Source organism: Chelonoidis abingdonii, chromosome 2, assembly GCF_003597395.2.
Source record: "Chelonoidis abingdonii isolate Lonesome George chromosome 2, CheloAbing_2.0, whole genome shotgun sequence".
Lineage (NCBI taxonomy): Eukaryota > Metazoa > Chordata > Testudines > Testudinidae > Chelonoidis > Chelonoidis abingdonii.
Genome location: NC_133770.1, coordinates 140,496,600 through 140,520,491, shown reverse-complemented (window position 1 = coordinate 140,520,491; position 23,892 = coordinate 140,496,600). Strand labels below are relative to the sequence as shown.

Sequence of the window (23,892 nt, the reverse complement as noted above, 5' to 3'; positions counted from 1 at the left end):
TAGACATGCATGTACACATAGAAATGCAGCTATTGTACATGCAAAACCATGGGAATGGCTGAGTCATTACACTACTTGAAACTATTTCCTTATTATAACTAGCCTTACACCTCTTGTCAACTGTCCGTAATTGACCATTTTGATTATCACTATAAATGTTTTTTTCCTGCTAACAGGTCATCTTAATTAATTAGACTCTTAGAGCTGGTATGGCATCTTCTCTGTATGTGTATATATATATATATATATACACTCTTCTTATATGTTCCATGCTATGCATCCGATGAAGTGGGCTGTAGCTCATGAAAGCTCATGCTGAAATAAATTTGTTAGTCTCTATGGTGCCACAAGTATTTCTGTTCTTTTTAAAATCACCACAGTTACATCCATGTGAATGTACACACACCACAGCTACATACACGAAGTGGCACTGTGCACCCCCCCCAGAACCACAGCTACTGTACGCAAACCGACACCTGCACTGCACATACAATGTGCTATGAGCCCGTGCGTGGCAAGTATGTTGTGTATACGTGTATCATGCCTATGTCTAGTGTGTATGTGCATCAATGCAGTGTATGGAGGAGACTGCACATTTACACACACAGTCATTTGTACAGCCACACTCGCTGTACACCCACGCGCACACACTTGTTTACTGTCCTGCCCAGCAGGCACCAGCTGCCTCTCCTGTGCGGACTGCAGCAGCTAGAGGTGCTGCTGTGCCCGGGCGCCAGCGTTAGATGGAGCAGAGAGATGCCGCTCTTTCCCCTCCTCCCCTGAAATGAGGCCGGGTGTGTGTCAAAACCCACGTGTTTAGAGAGGCAGACGCCGAGAGAGAAGACATAGCTGGGCCGGGGCGCAGCGTCTCCGGCCTCAGCCCGCGTTCTGCACCACCAAGGCGGCCGCCCAGGAGCCTCAGCCAGCCTCCTGCGTCCCTTTCCTCCCACAGCCTGGGGAAGGAGGCGGCGGCGGCGAGACAGCCCGGCTCATCCTGCCCCATGCCGGTGGTTGGTTTGTTTTTGTTCCCACCCCTGCGCCCATCCCCCTGCTGCCGGCTAGGCTAAGCCAGGATACCTACCTTATTTTCGTGTGTGTGCCCTAGCGCCTATAATGGAAAACCCGCCTGCAGAAATTTCTGCTGGTGGTGGTGGTGGTGGTGGTGTCCCTCCTCTTTTTTTTCCCAGCAGCAGCAGCAGATCATTGTTGTGTGGGAGGAGGGCAGCAGGGATGGACTTGATCTTTTGGATTTCTTGCTAAGACAGTAACACACCGCGCAGAGCGGGCGGCGGAGAAGAGAAGAGACCGCTTCCCTGCTGCTGCTAGATGCAGAGCCTCCCCCAGCCAAGCCAGAAGCTTGATTTTTAGGGGGCTTTTCTTTTCTCTCTTTTTTCCCCTTCTTTCTCCATTCCTCTCCCCCTTGCAGTTTCCCTGCTACGGCAGATGTGTTTGGGGTCCTCGCACAGCTGGGACTATGGTGAAATTTCCAGCGCTCACTAACTACTGGCCGCTGATCCGATTCTTGGTTCCTTTGGGCATCACCAATATAGCCATCGACTTCGGGGAGCAGGTAACTCGCCGGATGCCTTTTACCTTTTCTAGACGTAGCCAAATGTAGCCAGCCATCGCTGGCCTTAAGGGATAAATTACTGTGCAAGCTGCTGCTTTGCAAATGTGCCTTATTAGGATCCCTGTTGCTGACTGTTGACAAAACACCCTCTGTATTTATTAGTCTCTTCCCTGTGAGCCTAGGGTCGCTGATAGCAATGTACACATAGGCTATATTTGATTGTCAAATGTGGCCTTTCCTCTGCCAGAACATCTGTAGGAAACTGTAAAATAGGGTGCACTGTGGTCTGTAGGTATCCCGAGAGGAATTTGCAGATAGCAGTTTGCAGAAAACAAACAACATTGCTGCTGCTTTGCTCAGTGCATCACAAATTTTTGCCTGAATGCAGAATATCGATTGTCTCATTTATTTGGGGGCGGGCTCTCTGTTTTTTGTTTGTTCTTCATCTCATGGTTGCTTTTGGGTTTGAAGCCTTCCTCCTGTGTTTGTGTGTTGGAAAGATCTGTTTACTGCTTGTTTATTATTCATCAGACTTCTTTCTGCTTTCCACCATGAATGTTAAAACATGATCTGTTTTGAACTCTACTTTGATGCATATAGAAGGACATCTTTTTAGTGCACTCAAGGATTATGTAATTGGGGATTACATAAAGAATTTGTCTATATTTTAATTTAAAACTACTTTAAGCAAAAATATTGTACAGTGGATTTTTTAAATTTGTGGGGAAAAGGGTTGTTGTTTTTTTTTTCTTTTAAAAACCTATTGCAAAACATGTAGCAGGTTGAGCTGGTGATTAAGAATATTTAAACAGACATTGATTATGGTTATAGATATATCAGAGATATGCTGCTAATTGCTGCTCGTTTGGGGCTTGCTGGTGTGCAGTTATATCTATTGATTTTGTGATGGAGTGAAGGGGCCTAATTCCCTCCCCCTCATACAGCCTGCTTTATCTTGTTCTTTTACCTCTCTCCATGTGGCGTCATTGAAAAGCTGATGCTGCTGCAACCTCTTCAGCAGGCAGTGAACCATTTGTAGGCACCAGTCCCTGCCACCTTACCAGTGAAGCACTGTGTTTAGGAAACTCTTACAGGTTGCTTTGTAATGATATTGACAAAGGATGGATTACATCAATGGGGGGAAAAATAGGGTAGCATTCTCTGCATTAGTATAAACAGCAAGAGAGAATCTCTGAAATGTGAAGTTCTAAGCATTTAATTTGTAACAATTTACTGAGCTGACTTTCTAACTCTTATTTACCTTGATACTCTTTTTGTAGTGCTTTCTTTGTCATCATTTTAAATTCACGAATTCAGATGCTATGGTATGAGAACCTGAGAAGAGTAGCAATAGATTCCAGGGCTCTCTGTGCTAACAAACTTTGAAATGGATTAAGTCAATTGTGAACAAGTGTGCCCACTTCATCCTAATTAAAGTTCCTCACTATTGCTGATTTAAAGCTTTTCTTTGCCTTGGACACCATCTAAAATAAGGCTCACCATATTTCCTCACTTTTTATCAGAGACCCATTTACTTGGCACAGTTTCCTGTGTAGGAAACATAACCACAAGTGGGTGGAAGCCCCATGCAACAAGTGAACTAGCTGAATGCCGTCTAACAACTTTCATCCTTGTGATGTCACTGTTCCATCAACAGAGATAATCTGATGCCTTTTAGGCAATTCTTATACATACAATCAGCATATGCACCTACTCCTGCATTCCTTGTTCAGACAAAGATACTATAGAATAAATTAGTGAATTTGTCTGTGTAAAAAGTGCGAGATTGGGCACAATTATTACAATGGAAAATGGATATAAAAATCAACTATTTGTCAAGATATTTCATTCTTATTCTTGTTTCTCTTCTCAGTTTAACAAAAAATCTTTATTCTAAATTTAAGCAGTAAAAGATATTCAGAATATTTTGATATATACAGTTTGTTCTTGTCTCACACAAGGGCAGTTTACTCTACCAGTCAGTTTTCTATAAATCCCGCTCTATGCCTCCTGACAAAAGAGGGAAAACAGGATAGAAGAAAAAAGGTGACTTAGAGGTACAAATGTACAATCTGCCTTATACAAATAGGGCCTGATTCAGAGTCCATGCCAATCAGAAGAAAGTCTTCCATTGATTACAGTTCTCTTCAGATCAGCACTTTCAACATTAACAAGTAGATCACAGAAGAACTTGAATGGTGAGTGTTCAGTACGCTCTTGCCACCAACATCCCAACCCCCACTTACACTGGGAAAATGAGCATTTAGAAAATGCATGTTAAAAATTATTTATGCAGCTTTTTAAAATGGTGCCGAAAATGGTGGTCTCACTGCTGTGGACAGGGTCGATCGAGTTCAACACTCTTTGCAGCAAGGCATGCTAGATACCTGGTAGAATCAGATATAGTGACAGGTATGGGATGCCTTTCAAGGGAGTTGGGCTAATCAGCTGCCTCCCAGCAGGGGGGAAAGAAGGCCAACAAGCTGCTCACTTAAAGGGGGATTGATGCAGGGAGCAGAGAGGTTCCTGCAGGAGATTGTGGATCAGGGAAAGGATGAGGAAAGGGGTCTTCCTACACCAGCTGGGGATGCCTGCTGGATAGGGAGCAGCATAAGATTGCTGAGACAGAGGCCGGAGGAGAGGCTAGGTGACATGACCTGGTTTACCTGTCTTCAGTGATGATGAACTATGTTTTAACAATAAGTGCATCCCTGAGGAAAAGGGAATGAAATACTGATACTTGTGGGAGCTTCATTAATTTACTGGCTGGTGAGTTGGTTTATCCCCTCACGTGAGAGTGGGGAAGCTGAGGCAGAAATGATAATTTTATTCTTTTGTTGGTAATTCTTTTATGCACAAGCTTGTCCAATTTTTGAGATGTTATATCTGCATTTGTTCCCCCAGTGGATGCTACATGATTATCAAGCTAGTATTGTTGAGCCAAAATAGACTTTTCAGAAGATAAAATATTTGATGAGCCAGTCATCTGATCATTCCCTTCTGCGGTAATAATTTTAATAATAGGGCAAAATCAGAATAATTGTATTCATAATAATGGGTGTGCCAAGGGACAGCTCAGAAAAAGCTATAGTACTTCCCCTTGTGCATTTATGCTTAAGGTAAGACTGCTAATATAAATCAAATTAGCATGAAGGAAAGTTATTCCCTATGGCTAATAATCTCTAAAAGAAACACAGAAGAATTTGTAGGTCGGATATAAGATTATTGTATAAAAAGTAGCCTAGTAATATACACTGGCTGAGCAGATTGAGCAGTCATTGGAAAAAATACTGTAGATCATAAGACTTTTGATACAGCTTCCCCATTTGTTGTTTCCATGGTAGAAATATTATTTGGGATCACAGCTTTCAAAGCAGAGCCCTTTCAATAACGTGTCTAAACTCTTATTTGCTTAACAAAATTTTGTGAGATTTGAGATATTTTTATCATGTGGCTAAGTACAGGGAGGATAGTACAACTAAGAAATTGCCACATCTTTTGTTTGTCTTCTGCTGTCACTAGATAATTATTTGGCAGGTGATTTAGGAGAGGACTAAAGAACTTTGTGAGCATTGTACATTGTGGGAGATTAACAGTAAGGGGTATTAAGTATTTTCAGAAGACTCAGTGATTGAGTGTACCATATGAACAGTGTATTTTTAATTATAATTCTGTATTGTGTTTAGGATGTAAAAAAAATGTTACAGTAACATAAGTGAGAACTAATAAACTCCCCCCTTATAGTCTGTTCCAGAGCCCATTAACGTCTGTGAAGATATTCTTATTGACCTTAATGACCTGATCCAGCATTCTTTGCTTTTTGGGACACAAGTGTGATTAGATTTCAATCAGCTACCCTCATCTCAGTCTTGTAAATTTTTCTCAGACATAGGCATCTGAATTTTGTTTATACTAAAAAACTGTAATATTGAAGTATGAATACAGAATGACTTAGAAGTGGAGAGGGGGGAAATCGCAATACTAGCTCTAACACATTATTCCTATTTGCTCTGTTTTTATACTGACTTAGGCTTTTCTAAGTACATTAACATAAATGTTTCATTATGTTGAATAAGGTTTTGGGGGGGGCTTTTAAGAATGGATCCCAGAAATTTTTGAACTGCCTTATTTTCTGCATCATGTATTATACACTACATTTTGATGTAATAACACCACTATTCTCACTTTTCATCCAGGGAGCTTAAAAGGGATGCTTATCACAATGATAAGCATCATTATCCACATTTTACAAATGGAAGTGTTGCTAACTCATGATTTTATCATGAGTGTCATGATATTTGGTGTTTTGTTTAAGGGCTCAGGTACTGGAGACCAGTGATTACCTGAAAATACCAGCATATGTCTTGTTGTTTTTGCTTTTTTAAGTTTGTATTTTTTTTGTGGTTGCAGAAAAAAACCTTCAAAAGACACAAAAACCAGAAGCCAATGACCGCACCTCCCTTCCCCCAAAAAGTATAATGATTTTTAAGCCACTTTTTTTTTGGGAACTGACTGATTTCTTTTAACATTTCAGGGTTGGCAATACTGGGGAAAATGAAGTGCTGATGGGGTAATGTATTTGCTCAGGAATGCCCAGTAAGCCATTGGCAGAGCTAGGAATAGAATGTGGGTCTGACTTGTTGGTCAGTGCTCTGTGCACTAAACTGCCTCTGAGGTTGCATCAGTAATAGCAATATTTTGGAAGAGTGTTCCCTGGTTGCCAACACCAGTTATCAATGTTGGGACTCCCTACTGTTGTTGTGTTAGCACTGGTGTTAACGAACTTCGAGTCATACAGTGCAAGCCCAGAAGATTAGCTAGTAGTCTGACATCCTGCGTACCACAGGTCTCCAATATCGCTCAGTGCCAGCACATTAAAACCAACAACCAAAATGAGACCCAAATAAATGGGACCCACAGGAGACTAGGTTATGATGTGCCACAGGCAGAGAAGAAAAGGAACCAAGGTGCACCAGTGCTCAAGGTCCCTGCAGTGGGCCTTACTTGCTACAAGTAAGAGTGTATGACACTGTTTTGAAAATGGAATCAGCAATCAGTGCCACAGTAGGTCTTCCAACAATCAGCTGAAGCAGTGTTATCAATCATGTTTTTTTCTTTTTTTCCAACTGTCCATAGGATAAACAAGACCCGTGGCTGTTACTGTGAGATCCATTACCTGCAATTCATTAGCAGTACTGTATACACACACGCGTGCACGTGTTATGCTCAGTGGCATTTAGGCTTAGGGAAACTGAAACAAGGCAATGAAGGAGGCAAACTACTACTCCCTCATTAACTCTTTATTGTGCTTCAGTACTTCAGGGCTCTTGGGATAACCTGATAATTTTCTATATTACATGTGGTATGGTACTTGGGGTTCAAACAAGTGAGTTACCTTAAGAGCAATGAGACATCAACAGCTCTTGTTCTAAATATGTTGGCTGCTGCTGGTTTGAGAGGCCTAGTTTTATTTTAACAGGTTTCTCCTTGTAGTTAAAACCATTTTCTTTTCTTAAATGGTGACCAGAAAAACACAACAAGTTGTGCATAAAATATTAAAGAGAATTAGTGAGACTGGAGAGTTTATATTCCCAACTGCCACTGTGGCATCTTGGCCAGGTTACATAACCTTTCGATGCCACAGTTCACTCATTTTTAAAGAGTGCATAACACTTACTGATGTCACAAGGCAGCCAGGAGAGTTAATACATTTCAAAAATACTTGAGATGAAAGGTGTCCTAAGAACAAAGTATTATTATGATTGACATCAGTGGTCAAAGACTAACCTAGATTAGGTAGGCCTTTAATACCACTTTAACAGAAAAGTGACAATATAAGCTCCCATTGTAATCAGTGTAGGCTATAACTATATACAATAACCATGATTCCATTATTAGTATTGTATCCTAGTGGAAATATTATTAGGTTTTTGAAAATATTGCATTGCTAAAACAATATTTAAAGACAGATTTTTCCCGCTTTCACATGTGTGCATAATTCCTGAACTAAAGGGACACTTTCAGGTAAATTTAGGCCCAAATTTAGTTCAAGAAAATAAGTTTTTACAAAAGATTAAACAGAAATATTTGTTTGTTTAATGGTTCACTGGAAACATGTTGAAGGAATTACATTCCCCTGCAGGATTTGTAACCCAAATATTACAACATTGTGTTAGTACAGGAGAAGCAGAATGTGAAGCTGACTGGAAACAATAGTGCAGTTTACCAATCTGTATTGTCCAAGATGAGAAATCCAAGAAGTAAGAGCTAATCTGTAGCCACTAGGTGGAATGAGTAATGGGACAACTTCCAGAACCCACCAACTCTCAAGATCTCTGCTTCAGCACTGACTCTGGGGCCTTTCTGCTGCCTGGCAGCATGGCTGCAATTTTCTTCCTCACCTTTTATATAAATTGTGGAATTTTCATTCTCTCTCTCCATTTCAGCAGCAGTCTGTGGCTCAGGTATTCAAATCTCCATTTCTATTGGGAATACTGCCTAGCTCCCAATTTTGGATGTGAGAATAAAGGCATTCATGCTTTTAGGGAAATAAATTAGTGGTGCCATTTTAAAATGGTAACTCTTACCCTTCTTTTTCCTACCTGTATTCCCAGTTCCCAGCAGTTTCTCTTGTCCTCTTGCCAATGTATCTTACTTAAGAAATTAAGTTGGGATCCCCAAGCAGGCTATTTATTAGTCTCCCCTCTGGTCTGTAGGCACAGCACAGATACTGCAGCACTGCTAAGCACTGAAGGAGAAGCAGTGGTTTCATTTTAAAGTGACTGGAGCAGTTAGCAGCAGTGCTTCAAAGGAAAACCACCATCCCTTTTCCCAACAAGACTACAGTTTTCAGCTACAGGAATGGTTGGGTTGTGCTTAATGGCCTGAAGAGTAAACTGGTTTAGGGCTCTCAACTCAACCTTTTTTTATTTAAAAATTAAGTTAACAAGAGGCCATACCCAAAGTGTGAGGTTGCTAGATATTGTGGGAGTGGAAATGAAGGGACGAGTCAAGAGGCAGTTGACTATCAAAGAACTAAAAGGTGAGAGAAGGCGAAGGGGAGAAGGCTAGAGGACAAAGGGTGTATATGGTTTTAGTTGCCTCCCCCTTTTCCCCTCCCCCCCCGCCCATTACAGGTAATAGACGCAAGTGTGTGTGTGCGGGGGAGAGCCCCAAACAATTAGACGATCAGGGCCACCAACCAGAATTCAGTAGGAATTGATTGAGGCCTACAGTGTCTTCATATGGAGAGAGACCTTAAAACCAAAAAAACCCCAACAACAATGCAATTCAGTGTTATATGGTGTAGGCACTTACTCAGACCTTATGCGTAGAAAGTGGTGTGCTTTTACAATGCTGTTGCTTAAGTAGAGTGGAAGATTCTGCTTGCTTGTTAAGTTTAGTTACAGATAGATGTAACATAAGGCCACATTTGACAGACATTACCTCCTCAGCAGGGAGGCTAAAGAACCACGTTTTTTGTAATTAAGTCAAGCCTCATTGTAGGATTTTCATATTGAAGCTACTGCCTAGACACTTGTTTGTGAGCACTGATGTAGCAACCAATGGTACTGTATACAGCATTCATGAAGGAGATAGCAATTACTTTATTTAGGTCTCTAGGAATTAGGATGACATTAGCATTTGGCCTAGTCACTAATAAATTAACTTGTTCCTGTGAAGTGTAAATAGAATGCTTAGAAATTGAAGCTGTTTTAAAATGAAAGGTGGATGGCTTAGCTCAGGGGTAGGTAAACATCTGGCCCTTCAGATATTTTAAACCGGCCCTCGAGCACCTGCTGAAGAGCAAGGTCTGGGGTTTGCCCTGCTCCAGGCATACCATGGCTCCATGCAGCTCCCAGAAGCAGCAGCATGTCCCCCCTCCAGCTCCTACATGTAGGGACAGCCAAGAGGCTCCGCATGCTGCCCCCGCCCCAGGCGCAGCCTCCACAGCTCCTATTGGCCAGGAACCCTGGCCAATAGGAGCTGCAGGAGCAGCACCTGTGAACAGGGCCGCATGGAGCCCTGCCCCCCGCTTGCAGCCCAGCCCTGTGCCCCAGCCCGGAGCCCTTTCCTCTACACTCAATTCCTCATTTCTGGACCTACAGAGCCCACACCCCCTGCCAGAGTCCTCACCCCCTCCCACACCCCAACCCCCAGTTTCATGAGCATTCATGGCCTGCCATACAATTTCCATACTCAGATGTGGCCTTCGGGCCAAAAAGTTTGCTCACTCTTGGCTTAGCTGTAAGGCAATGGTTTTCGAACTATTGTACTAGTGACCCCTTTCACGTAGCAAGCTTCTGAGTGCGAACCCTCCACCCCAATATGTAAACAAGTGTTTTTAATTTATACACCATTATAAATGCTGGAGGCAAAGCAGGGCTTGGGGTGGAGACTGTCAGCTTGTGACTGAACCCCATGTAATAACCTTGTGATCTCCTGAGGTGTCCCGACCCCCAGTTTGAGAACCCCTTCTGTAAGGCAAGATAGTAGAGGAAGAGGGAGCAAGTCTGGGTCAGTTATGAAGAGAAGTCTGGAGCAGCCATGAGGAAGAGTGGGGACAGAATCTGCGGAAAATAGGCATTACGGAATGCCAGAGAAGGTAGTCATTAGCAGCAGGCAGGAGGAGGAAGTCCTAAAGAGTAGTCAATTGAAGTATGCAAAAGGGATGTCGGAGTCTCTCACTTTACTTGGCAGTGGTGAGGCCTCACCTGGAGTAGTGTGTCCAGTGTTGGGTGCCACACTTTAAGAAATCTTCCATTGTTGCATACAGTGTTGTTGTAGCTGTGTCGGTCCCAGGTTATTAGAGAGAGTGCGAGAGGTAATACTGTGATATTCTGTACCTTGTGGGAACACTATACACCCCTGTGTTCATCCTTATAAAATGATTGTGTGGTATCCAATGCAAAGTTTGTCATGTTGTGTCTTCGGAAGGCTCATGATGCATTGAGCATTGCTGTTATAGTAATGTTATAGGTTATAATTTCATGTATATAGTTATGAGGCTGAAAATGTGTCCTCATGGCTTAAAGCAGGCCTGGGCAAAAACTCTCCAAGAGCTGAGGGGCAGTTCACACCTCATCAGGGCATGTACGGGACAAACTCAGCCCAGCCTCACAGGAACAAAGGACACTGGCCTAGGCAACAACAAAGGATCTGTGCGACTCCCGAGTGACTCACCCCATCCCCCTCCTTTGGTCAGTTAGGGACTGTGATGAGGTAATGCTCACCTGACTCTGAGGGGATGAGGGGCAAAGCAAAGAGGGAAGAAAGAACATGATAAAAGGGAGAGACGTTTGCCATGCTCTTCCTCTCTCTTCCACCTCCATCTGCAGACATCACCACTAAGCGTCTGAAGCTCTGATCAAAGGGGTAGAGCTTGGCTGAAGTTTGTAAGGGCATTGAAAGTGTTAAGATCAGCTTAGAATGCGTTTTGCTTTTACAGTAACTCCCCACTTAACATCCTCTCGCTTAATGTTGTTTCGATCTTATTATGTCCCCGCTCCATTACAGAACCTGCATGTGCAGTGCTCCCCTATAACGTCATTTGGCTGCCTGCTTTTGCCCCCCCCAGTGCCTCCCGCCTGCCAGTGGACCCCACAGATCAGCGCCTTCCCCCTCCTCCCCCCGCCTCCTGCACGCCAGTGGACCCTGCAGATCAGCGCCTTCCCCTTGCTCCTCCTGCCTGCGGCAATCGACTGGTTTGCAGCATTCAGGTGGGAGTTGGGGAGGAGCGAGGACTTGGCGCGCAGGCTTGCCCTCCTTCCCCTGAGGAACTTGATTGCCGTGGGCAGGAGTCAGGGAAGGGACGGGGGAGGAGTGAGGACGCGGTGTGCAGAGTAAAGGGGGAGGAGATGGGAGGAAGAAGCAAGTTAAGGGTGGGGGTTTGGGGGGAACGGAGTGGAGTGAGTGGGCCGAGGGTTGAGCTCCCCGCTCCTGGTGCTTGTAGAGTAGGGGAAGCTGCAGCTTTTGCTGTACAACGTGCTTCTCCTAGCCTGCGGCACCTTCAGCCTCTTTGCCTGCCTCATTTTCTGCAGTGCCAGTGAGCTGTGCCTGTGTGGGGTAAGACAGGGGCACCTCCAATCGCTTCATACTCAGCAATGATGATTGCAGTATTAAATTCCTTGTTTAAAATGTATATAATACCCTTTGGCAAAAAAAAAAAAATTCCCTGGAATCTAACCCCCCATTTACATTAATTCTTATGGGGAAATTGGATTCGCTTAACATTGTTTCGCTTAAAGTCACATTTTTCAGGAACATAACTACAACGTTAAGCAAGGAGTGACTGTATTTTTTTTGACCAAATCTGACTTACTTATAATCACTTAAAATCTACCTTTCATAGTTAATAAACAAACAGATTTATTCTACCTGAAGCAGTGTGTTTGGTTTGAAGCCTGTCAGAGACTCCCCTTGGGATAACAAGGCTGGTACATATCAATTTCTTTGTTAAATTGATGAACTCATATAAGCTTTCAGAGTCCAGCATGCATAACTGGACACTGCAAGACAGGTTCCTAGGGTTGTGTCTGGGGCTGGAGATACTGGCTAGTGTCATTCAGTTGCACAATCCAAGGAGCAGCTTGCATGCCAGAGGCTGTGCATGGACAGCCCAGGAGTGGTGGTTCTCACAGCAGAGCAGAGTAAGGCTGGCTCCCAGAGTCAAGGATTGGAGTGGCCTAGCAGATCACCAGTTCAGATAACACCAGGGTAACGTCAGAACTACCTTTTATTGGGCCAACTTCTGTTGATGAGAGAGTGAGCTACACAGAGCTCTTCCTCAGATTTCGGAAAGTTACTCAGGCCACATCTACACTTCCACATGTTGGTAAAACTTATGTCATTCAGGGTTGTGAAAAAACTACACCCCCCCCCCCCCGAGCGACATAAGTTTCAGCAGCGTAAGTGGTAGTGTGAACAGTGCTTATGTAACTCACCGATGTCGCTGCCGCCGCTTATTGGAGGTGCGTGTGGCCTCTACATAATTAAATCAAGATCTTACAGTGGCATAGCTGCATCAGTGCAGCTGTGCTGCTGTAAGCTCGCTAGTGTAGACATAGCTGTGACACTCTAAAAGGCTAACTACAAGGTCTAACAGTTTAGCAGAAGTAGTTAGCACACATTCTGAGGGATCATTCAAGGTGAAGTGATCCGTTAAGACCACTGTAATCATAGGACAAAAAGGGGGTTTAGTGGGTTAGGGATTGTTGTAATAAGCCGTAAGACCGTGATTTTTAGTGATTTCTAGCAAAATTTTGAATTTAAGCTCCCAGGCTTGTCTTTTGAAAAAAAGTGTTGTACAGGTTTCCTCTGAGATGAGGACTGATAGGTCAGATATAGAGTGATCACTTTGTGAAAAGTGTTCATCCACAAGTGATAAGGTATTTTTGTCTTTTATCACTTTCTTCTGTGTTCATTCTGGTTTCACCCACACAGTTGTTATTGATACATTTAATACACTGGATGAGGAACACCACATATTGTGATAGGCATGTGTAGGCTCCATAGATCATGAAACGTGTTGTGTGTGGGGGGGAGGTGGTGTTGATCATTTTATTAGTGGAGATATGGCTGCAAGTGTTGCATCTGTTGTTCTAGCAGGGTCTGTTATTGTTTTGAGTTGGTGGGGAGCTTGCTGCTGAGCTTGATGAGGTTGGGGGATTGTTTGAAGGCCAGAAGTGGGGGTTCAGGAAAAATTTCTTTCAGGATGGGGTCCCTATTGAGTATAGATTGTAGATGTTTGATGATACTCCATATAGGTTCTGTTGTGGGGTGGTAGGTAACAACTATCAGTTTGTGGTTAGAGAGGTTTTAGCTCTGTATTGAGGCAGGTTCTCTCAGGGTATTTAAGTGGCCTGTTCCATGATGCAATCTACTTCTCTGATGGAGTGTCTTGTTTGGTGACGGCAGTTTTGTGTGTTAATGTGTATATCCCAGACTTGCTCCTCGGAGAATGTTCTGTGGTATTTGGGTGCACGGTGGAAGATAACAGATTTCTTGGAGTGTTTGGGATAGGTCTGGTGATCTGTTGGTTTCATGTATATTTTCTGTAAAGTTCGATTGTTGAAGCTGATTGTGGTGTTGAGGAAGTTGATACTGGTGTGGGAGCAGGGCCGGCGCTTCCATTTAGGCAACCTAGGTGGTTGCCTAGGGCGCCAGGATTTGGGGGGGTGGCATTTTGCCGGGAGGGCGGCAGGCGGCTCCAGTGGACCTCCCGCAGGCGTCCCTGCGGAGGGTCCGTTGGTCCCGCGGCTCCGGTGGAGCATCCGCAGGCACACCTGCGGCAGGTCCACTAGAGCCACGGGACCAGTGGACCCTCCGCAGGGATGCCTGCGGGAGGTCCACTGGAGCTGCGAGCGGCAGAGCGCCCCCCGTGGCGTGCCGCCGTGCTTGGGGCAGCGAAATGGTTAGAGCCAGCTCTGCGCCTAGGGTGCGAAAAACCCTGGCGCTGCGCCTGTGTGGGAGTGTTCCAGAGAGAGTATAATGGAGAGGTGGTGGTTGTTGAAATTGTGGTGGAGAGAGTTTGTTGTCTTCATTGATGTATTGCTGGCATATCATTGGTTACATGGTGCATTTGTCTTCTTTAAGGTGGTCCATAAGAGGCTGGCATATTGGAAAGCCATCCCAGTACCCATGGCTGTTCCCATGGTTTGAACAAAGTGTTTGCTGTTAATTTAAAATGTTATGGATAAGGATGAAAAGGCTTATTACAGGAGTGGCCAAACTTACTGATCATCTGAGCTGCATATGACAGTCTTCAGAAGTTTGAGAGCAGGGTCACACCTGCCAGGGCTCCGGGCTTCTGCCCCATGGGAAGCACTTGCGGAGGCTTGGGGCTTCAGCCCTGCTCTTGTTGAAGTCCCGGGTCCTGGCAGGTGCGCCCCACGGGGCTGAAGTCCTGAGCCACCCTCCCCTGCTGAGTAGAAGCCCCTACCCCACCACCCCACTGCAAGACACAGGTCCCGACCTCCTCTCCCCCCCATCCCAAGTCTGGTAGGGGGATAATGGGGAGCGTGGGAGGCTCCGCAAGCCACACTTACTAACTGTAAAAGACCTGCATGCAGCTCGTGAGCCACAGTTTGGCCACCCCTTGGTTATTAAATAAATAGATTTATCTGTAACCCACTAACCCCCCTTTTATCCTATCCTATTGGGGTGTTAATGGGCCACTTCACCTTGAATGGTCCCTTAGCAGGAGTGAAAGTAACTTACAGGACTTACCGGTACTGCCGGAGTCCTGAGGGGGGCATGGCCTCATCCGGAAGTGGCAGGACCTCAAGCAGAAGAGGAGGGGCCTCAAGATTTAAAGGCCCTGGGACGTCGGCTGTGGCTGGGAGCCCCAGGACCTTTAAATCAACCAGGGGCTCCTAGCTGAAGAGGTGGCTGGGTACCCCCGGGGCTCAGGGGCAAATTTAAAGGGCCTGGGGCTCCACCCGCCACAGGGAACCCCGAGCTTTGCCAGGCTGGGGCCGGGATTCAAAGGGCCCAGAGCTCCTGCCACTGCGGGGAGCCCTGAGCCCTTTAAACTCCGGCTGGGATTTAAAGGGCTCTGGGATGTCTGCAGCTGTGGGGAGCTCTAAGCCCTTTAAATCCCAGCCCGACAGCAGGGATTTAAAGGGCTCTGGGCTGCCCGCAGCTGCAGGGAGCCCCGAGCCCTTTAAATCTGGCCCCAGCCTGGCCGCCGGAGCTGCAGGCGGGATTTAAAGGGCTCTGGGCTGCACGCAGCGGCAGGGAGCTCTGAGCCCTTTAAATCCCAGCCCCAGCCCCGCTGCTGAAGCTCTTTAAATCCCCGCTGCGGAAGCCGGTGCGGCACGGCGTACTGGCTCTTGCCGGTACGCCGGACCGGACCGGACCGTCTTACTTTCACTTCTGTCCCTTAGAATACATGCTAGCTGCTTGTGCTAAACTGTCTGTTCAACCTTTAGCTGTGACAGTCTAAGGGCATGTCTTCAATGGCAACATTAAAGCGCTGCCACGGGAGCACTTTAATGTGGCTATGTAGTCACGGCACCAGCACTGGGAGAGAGCTCTCCCCGCACTATAAAAAACCCATCTCCACAAGGGGAATGGCTCCCAGCGCTGGGAGCACTGTCTGCACTGGCACTTTACAGCGCTGAAAAGTGCAGTGCTCGGGGAGTGTTTTTTCACACCCCTGAGTGCAAAAGTTGCAATGTTGTAAAGTGCCAGTGTAGGCAAGCCCTTAGTATCTTTCCCAGACCGAGGAAAAGCTGTGTAGCTTGAAAGCTTCTCTGTCTAACCAATAGAAGTTGGTCTAATAGAAGATATTACCCCACCCACCTTGTCACACTTCAAGAAAAAGATGGGCAAATCAGAGAGAGTCTAGCGAAGATAAACAGAAATGATAAAAGATTTAAATACCTGACCTATGAGACAAAGTTTAAAAAGCTGGGCATGGTTAGTCTTGGGGGGGGAAAAAGAAGCCTGAGGGGGGACATGGTAAATAGTCTTTATTGTTATAATGAATATGGTGATCAGCAATTCTCCATGTTCACTGAAGGTAGGACAAGAAGTAATGAGTTTAATCTGCAGCAAGGGAGATCTAGGTTGGATATTAGAAAAAGCTTTCTAGCTATAAGGATAGTTAAGGTCTAGAATAGTCTTTCAAGGGAGGTTGTGGAATTCCAGTCACTGATGGTTTTTAAGAGCCTGTTAGACAAACCCCTGTCAGGGATGGTCTAAGGAGGTTTACTTAGTCTTGCTTCAGCATGGCGGGGGGGGCTGCTGGACTACATGACGTCTTTGAGGGATGGAAGGCGCCTCATTTCTAGGATTCTAATAGCAGGTAAGGGGTGGGCTAATAAAAATGTAGAAAAGGTTAGGAGATAAAACACAGTATTATGAAATGAGCTTCAACCATCCTTATTCTTTGCAAATGTTAACTCAGTGATTTTTTTTTTTTTCCCCAAAACATTTCTTATGCTGATCTCTTTGGGGTTTACGATTGCAATTTGCTTGGAATCATGCTCCAGAATGCACACTGGTCACACTGTTGGGTGACTGAGTTGACCAATCACCACCCAAGATTTTTAAGACATTATGAAATGTGGTATTCCATATTGTGTTCGTGCTTCTGGCAATATTTCTGGAAGAAAAGTTAGAGAAAATGATGAGTTAGTCGGACTGGCAAGTCTGATCATTTATTTAAGGGTATTAAAAAAATTATATAGATATGAGGAATGTTCATATCCCCGTATTTTTTTACTTCTGCATTAGAGATTTTGGTATCTGTTCTCCAGTCAGTGCTTCAGAGATCCATAGGGCACAGGAGTGATTAGGAATGCGTATCTGTATTAACTATAACAGGAGGGATCAGATGCTCAATTGACTACTCTGACAGAGCATTTACTGGAATTTTACTTCACGTGACCGACACGGAGACTTGGTAAAATCAAAGATCTCATATATATTGTCCTATTAGCAGAGATACAAATCTTAGCCATGTATCAAGTAATTCAGTGATATACAGCAGCGATGCCACTCTGTACATACTTTTATTGTACATACAGTATAGAACAGATAGCAGGTAACTATGAATTACGGTGCTATAATTCCACAGAAGGGTTCTGCTGCCAATATAAACCACAAAAGTGAAGCTTGAATGGTTTCAGTTGTCACTAGAAACTCTTGATGGAATTATACCCACATCACTCAAAATGTTTCAGATTTTGTATTCTAAAATATATAGCTCTAAGCCTCAGAGGTATCTTTTGTTCCCTCTGTCTGTTAGCACCCTCCCTTTCTTCCACTCTCCTGTGCCTTCTCTCTGACAGCTGCTTTTCCCCCACTGCTGCTGCCTCCACTTTCATTATTTCTTCTCTCTTCTTGTTCTTACATCAGTAGGGCCTTCTCTCACTCCAGTAACCTGAAATCTGATCAGCCAGACTATATAATCCATCACACCTGTGAATTACATTGTTAGATGGACTGCGGTGTGTTTAACACAGCAAATCCTGTGACTGTGTGAAACAGGGATAGTCTTGTTTTAAGGAACAGGGCTTGGAGTCAGATGTGGATTCTAACTGGCTTTGCCCACTGACTTCCTGTGTGGCAAGTCATTTAGGCCCAGATCCCCAGAGGTATTGAGATATTGAATTCCCATTGAAATCAGTGGGAATTAGATACCTAAATATACTTGAGAATCTGGGCCTTGATCTCTGTTTGCCTCAACCTTCTCATCTATAAAATAATAATATGTCCCCACAGGCATGTTGTGAAACTTATTCATTCATTCATTCATTCATTCATTTGCTTTTTACAGATCCAGACAAACACGGCTACCCCTCAGATACTTATTCATTAGTGTTGTAAAACATGTTGGAATTATGGATGGAAGGTGTTAAATAGATGGAAAATATTAAGTTTGAACCTGGAAGACATGTATTACACAAGAATTATTTCATCAGTATCATAAACCTGATCCTTCTTTCTGTGTATTCCTGAATGGGTCTCAGAGGGACTAGTAACTTTAGGAAAATCTGATTTGCTGTATAAGAAAGCATTATTGCTAGGTGAAGCTGGAGTGCAGTGCCATTTCGAAATGTGCATTTACCCAACATATCACTTCTGCATCAGTTCCTCTCAATCTGTATTGAGCTTAGATAATTCTAAACCACTAATCAGAGTAATTGCTAGCACTTATGATTCTTGCAGAACTGGTTACAGTTAGGATCACTGGAAGAGAACTACTTCTTTGCGTTTTAGCATTATTGCCTATGACTTCATTAACATCAGGAAAAGGTTGGCTCTCTAATCACTTGCAACTGTGCACTGAACTTTGCTGTTTTGCTGTAATGTCATCTCAGGTGTTGTTGGTAACTTCTTATGTTACACTTTGAAATGTGTGTGGGGTTTTTTTTTGTTTGTTTGTTAATGTACAACTAGGTCACCAGATTAGGTTTCCGTCTGCTTGCCTGATCCTCCAGTGAGGTGAGATACCTGCAGGTGTGGTGTTACATTTTGTTGCCATATTTGTGTTCTACCATGTTTTCAGATAACAAGAAAAAGCCTTTGGAGACCGCAGGTGAAAAAGGAATTGCTGGGGGTTATATAGAGCAAAAAACCAGTCTCTCATGAACCCTAGTGTCTAAGAGAGCAGAGTGCAGCATTTCCTCAATCCTGTGGTCTAATCCATGGAATTAATTTGGTTAGAATATTTCCATGCATCCTTGTATCATTCTAGCTCAGTGCTTGTTTGCCCATGGAAATATTGCTGATTAATTTGAGAGACACTTACTCCAAAGTGAGTCAGGAGAAACTCTGTATATAGACTAGCCCTCAGTTATAAAGACTGCTAAGTGTTTCCTTGTTATTAGTGTACATTATTGATGTCCACATCTTTTTAATTGAACAAATGAAGGGGACAAAGAAAATGTACTGGAAATGTAGAGTAATTATTAAAAAATGCCTCCATTCACTGCACTGCGAAACCTAAAGTAAATCATATTTCTTTTTCTGTTCCTTTGTTTAGGGAAGTAGTTCAATGTTTGACATTTGGTGGCAATGCAACTGTTGGTGTATGTTTTGATCACTCTAGGCAAGAACGATGATTTATTTTTATTGTACTAGCACCTAAGGAGTCATTTCTAAGTACAATAAGTGGTTCAGCAACACTTGTCAAGTCTTGGGCTTTTTAATTGGTGTACTTTGCAAATGTCTTCAGGTCACGTGTTGCCTATTAAGAAGTGGGTTAATTTTGGAGGTGAAAGTAAGCCAGTTCGGTCTGGTACGGTGTTCCAGTAAGAGCTAGTATGCTGTGCTGGACTGGACCGGCTTCCCCAGGCTGCCTCCCAAGCCCTGCTGCCGGAGCCCTGAGGTAGCAGCGGCAGGGCTCTGGTGGTGATTTAAAGGGCATGGGGCTCCGACCACTGCAAGGAACCCTGGTCCTTTAAAGCACCTTCCGAGCCCTGCTGTGGGGAGCCCTGGGCCCTTTAAATTGCCCCTGAGCCCTGGGGCTCCCAGCCGCTTCTGCAGCTGGTAGCTCCGAGAGTGATTTAAAGGGTCTGGGTATTTAAAGGCCCTGCCTCTTCCGGTTGAGGCCACGCCCCTGCTCAGGGCTCCGGGGTGCCAGTAAGTCCTTTAAGTCACTTTCACCCCTGGTTAATTCCATGAATGAATTTAGAATCAGTAAATACCTTTAGGCATGTGTTTGATCTCACTTATACCAGCCCTACTCTGATATATAAAGCATTACCTGTAGTAGAGTTGCTCAGGCCTAAATGAGAGGAGGTGCAGGCTTCAGGGGCCTGAGTTTACTTTTGGTTACACCTCTGCAATGGCGCAGTCAGATTGTATATGTAGAACTGAGGACAAAATTCAACTGTAAATGGGAGTTCTGTCTAGTTCTTACTACAACACATGTGAATTGCTCACTTCCCTGAAAACGTGGAATTTATATTCTGGATTTATCAAACTCCCTTGCCAGTTTGTCTCCTGACCCAATCCAATTTGCCCCACTTTCCTTTCTCTTCCTTTATCTCCAGCTGCTGGATAGCATCTTCTTTTTATAATCTAACCATCAGGGAGAAGCAGCCACTTGTTTCTGTAATCCTAGCAAGCTGAGCTTGTTCTTGCAGGGATAGCTCTTATTCACGTCCTTTTTTATCCTGATGATTTTCATCTCTGTAGCATATTGCTATGTTCCAACAGGTTTGGAGACTTTGATCTATAGTCTTTCAGATGCAAAACTACAGGTTTTATTGCAGCTTGCCTATTTCCTGTAAGGGTCTCCCAATTAAAAATGTTTAGTATGTTTGAAAGGAAAACTAAAGCAGATTTCAGGGCTTGAAACACATTTTTCAATTCTGTTAAAAGAGAGTATTTCCAGTTACTTAAAAGGAGAGATTATTAAAAATAAGCATAAATAGCTTGGATAAAACAGGAACATGGTAACAGGCTGAAGGGATTTGAAGGGTGTAATCATCGAGGAAAGAAAGAGGAAAAGGAGTGAATTAGTTTATCCTCCTGTACAATATCAACCTAGGAGTAAAGAGGTAGAATTCAGAAAGATAGAAAACTTAGACTAAAAAAAATCAGAATAAATGTCCTAGCACTAAGATGTACTGAACTATGGTTAAGCCTCCCAAAGGAAAATGTGAGTAGTTCCATCTCTTGCATTACTTAAATCTAAAGTACACTTGTTGAAGAATCCTGCATTACCAGGCATTAGATTATAGGATCTAAAATGGTTACATCTCACCTAGCTCTAATTTCGATGATTCAGTGAATCTAGGCATAATGTTAACTATGTGCAGTCCTATACTTACTGCAGAGGAAATCAACAAGGCAGATCACAGAAGGACTAAGGGCTTGTACACACGGACATTAATTTTTGCCAAGCTGAGGTATGAATCTATCCCACACTAGCCTGCTGCACACTAAATGACTCTGTGGACTCCTGCTGATGCACACTAACGAACATTTGTTAGCGTGCTTTGATATACACTGCTTTGAAACAGGAGTAGATTAAAACCTTAATTGTGCCCATGATCATATGCTTTATGGGACAGTCTTTAAATTCAGTGATCACATACAGTTTTTTCCACCAGACCCCTGCCTCACTCCGTGCACAGGATGGACCTCTGGGGATGATTCAAGATTGTGTGCTGAAGGAGGCTATTTTCTGTGAGTTCTCTGCCTCTTGTTGCAGAAGATGGAAGGTGTGTAGTGAATGAGGCAAGGGGGGACTTCAGGAAGAGAGGATGGTTTTATGGCTAAGCCAGTTGGTTGCTGCTAAAGTTCCTTTGTGATATCGGTCAAGGCACTTAAACCAAACTTTTCACAGATGTCTGGCCACTAATTGCAAGTTCCTGTTCTGTTGGTTAGATCAGCCCTGATTTGTAGACATGAGAAAAAAGATAGCATGTGACCATGTAATTGAAGACTTAATGTATACAAATTCCTTGAATACTTTGCTTTGCAGCCTTAATATTCTTTTAATTAAGTCTTTTGTATGTAATTTCCTATGGTTTTAAAAATCCTGAAAACCATAAACTTCATTGAAACATTGTTATTCACATTGCTTGCCAACAGGTTACAACCGTTAGTCGATCACACAGATGTCTGCCAATTGAGTTAATGGAGTAAGTGATAGCAGTAGTATGTTGTCATCCTCTGTGGACCAGCCACAAGAGAGGGATGAGACAGTCTGCCAACAGATCTCTCATGTATTTGCTGATGGCAGAAGAACGGTGAGACTTCGCAATCTTAGATTCTATTTCAGATACTGAAGGGAAGTGTTTTCTAATGGACAAAGATCCTTCTGTCACTATCTCTTCCAGTCCAGTATCCCAGCCCCAATCGCCCCACAAGGATCCCTACCCAGTTTTACCTTCTCTGCCAAAATTGTCTCCCCTCATTTATCCTGTCAGTCTATCTCTGTCTGTCATCCACCCACTTAGCCGTACATCCAGTTCCTCATACACAAGCATCTTGTAAATTTGTTGAGTCCCAGCAGCACATAAGGGGAATGCCAGTCACACAGGACCAATGCACAGGTGAGGAGCCAAGCCCCTGCCTTGCACCTACGCTGGATAGATGTGAATGGTTCATCCCTACCCACACCATCTGGCCTGTAAAAAGGAAGAGCGTTCTGTTTTTCACCTTCTACTGCAGATCCTCTTGGCTGCTTCGAGGATGATTTTACGGAAAAGATCCCCATTCATGGATCTTCCCTTCCCTGAACCTCTGTGTGGGTCATCCTCCACAGTAAAAATAATTTCAGTGCTGCCCCTAGTTTCCAAGCTGCATTAGAGTGACCTTGAGTCACATAATGCTGTAGTCAGGAGAAAGACTCTGGTCCATTTGTGTGCTGCAACAAATGTAGAAACACTGGAGATATGCGCCTACAGATTTAGGGAGACAACACTCTCATCATGTGCTGTGTTTGTTTGGGAAGGGTTGTTTTACAACCCTAAATGTTAAAACCTTTTCTCTCTTACCTGAAGACTTGGAGCCTTTAGACCAGGCCTGCACAACATACGGCCCACGGGCCGCATGCGGTCCGCGGAGGCTCACTGTGTGGCCCGTGGGGGGATTCTAAATCCCCCACACACGAGAAGCACCGCGCTCTGCGGGCAGCCCAGAGCCCTTTCAGTCCCGGCCGTGGCTGGGATTCAAAGGGCTCAGGGCTTCCCCTGGCTGCAGGCAGCCCAGAGCCCTTTGAATCCCAGCTGCCACTCCCGCGGCCAGGCTGGGTCTGGGATTTAAAGGGGTCAGAGCTCCCTGCAGCTGCAGACAGCCCAGAGCCCTTTGAATCACAGCCGTGGCTCCGGCAGACGGGCTGGGGCCAAGATTTAAAGGGCTTTGGCTCCTCTCAGCGGCAGGAGCTCTGGGCCCTTTAAATCCCTGCCCCTGCCCCAGCCCCAGCCCCGCAAAGCTCCCAGCTGCCGGAGCCCTGGGCCCTTTAATTTGCCCCTCAGGGCTCCCAGCCACCTCTTCAACTGGGAGCTCCTGGTTGATTTAAAATAAAGTATCTCCCCACCCCCAACCTTCCTTTTGTCCCACAGCTGTTTGCATAGGGCTAGGGCATCGCTGGGGTGGGGGGCCGGGAGGTGCTGGGGGGCATGTTTCCACGGGGCTAGGGGGTTTTGGCCCTCAGCTGCTTTCTTTGGAGTAATGTGGCCCTTGCCACTTTACGAGTTGTTTAGGCCTGCCTGCTTTAGACACAGAAGTTACTCATCCAAGAAAAGCTTCCTAGTTGCCACAGATGAGTGCATTTTTTAAATACAGTTGCTACAAATAATATAAAATGTAAATATGTACAGTATTATTTAGGAGTTGGAGGAAGAGAATGTCTTTGTAGCATTGTTCCAAATTGGACAGTACTAGATGTTGCTGTTAGCAATCACACATTAGTTTACATTGAGATAGATATTAAGGGTGAAATTGTTAAGGGAAGAGGCCCAAAAGCTGTGTGTGAAATTTCTTAAACAATCGCAGGTCCAGTTACAGCACATGTGCACATAAATGGCTAGTTAGGTGTCCAACATGCCCTTTGCATGCAGAGACACCTGTATCTGTGTGCAGACATGGCAATTCCATGTGCAAATATAGGCATCCTGCTACACAAACATGTTTTTTATGCATGGACCTCAGGCCTCCTCCTTTGAAAATATGGCCTGAGGTCCATGCACAAAAATGTATGGATGAATTATGGCTGCACAGTTCTTTACATACTTGCTAGCAGTAATTTAAACTTTAAACCTTTTATTTTAAGGCATGAAAGCATGACGACCTTTCATCATTCACAGTCTGAACCTTCTGAGGTACAGTCAGTGGTATACGGGTTAGAACATGTT

General features: G+C 44.4%; 1 protein-coding gene across 1 annotated transcript in view; it reads left to right on the top strand.

Annotated features, from left to right (window-relative positions):
- Positions 1–831: 831 nt before the first annotated feature.
- ANKH (ANKH inorganic pyrophosphate transport regulator) overlaps positions 832–23,892 on the top strand; it is a 165,764-nt gene continuing 142,703 nt past the window's right edge. The window contains exons 1-2 of the mRNA XM_032789736.2: positions 832–1,010; positions 1,427–1,570. Of these exons, the coding sequence (XP_032645627.1) occupies positions 1,002–1,010; positions 1,427–1,570 (153 nt within the window). The 5' untranslated portion in view covers positions 832–1,001. The remainder of the gene's footprint in view (positions 1,011–1,426; positions 1,571–23,892) is intronic.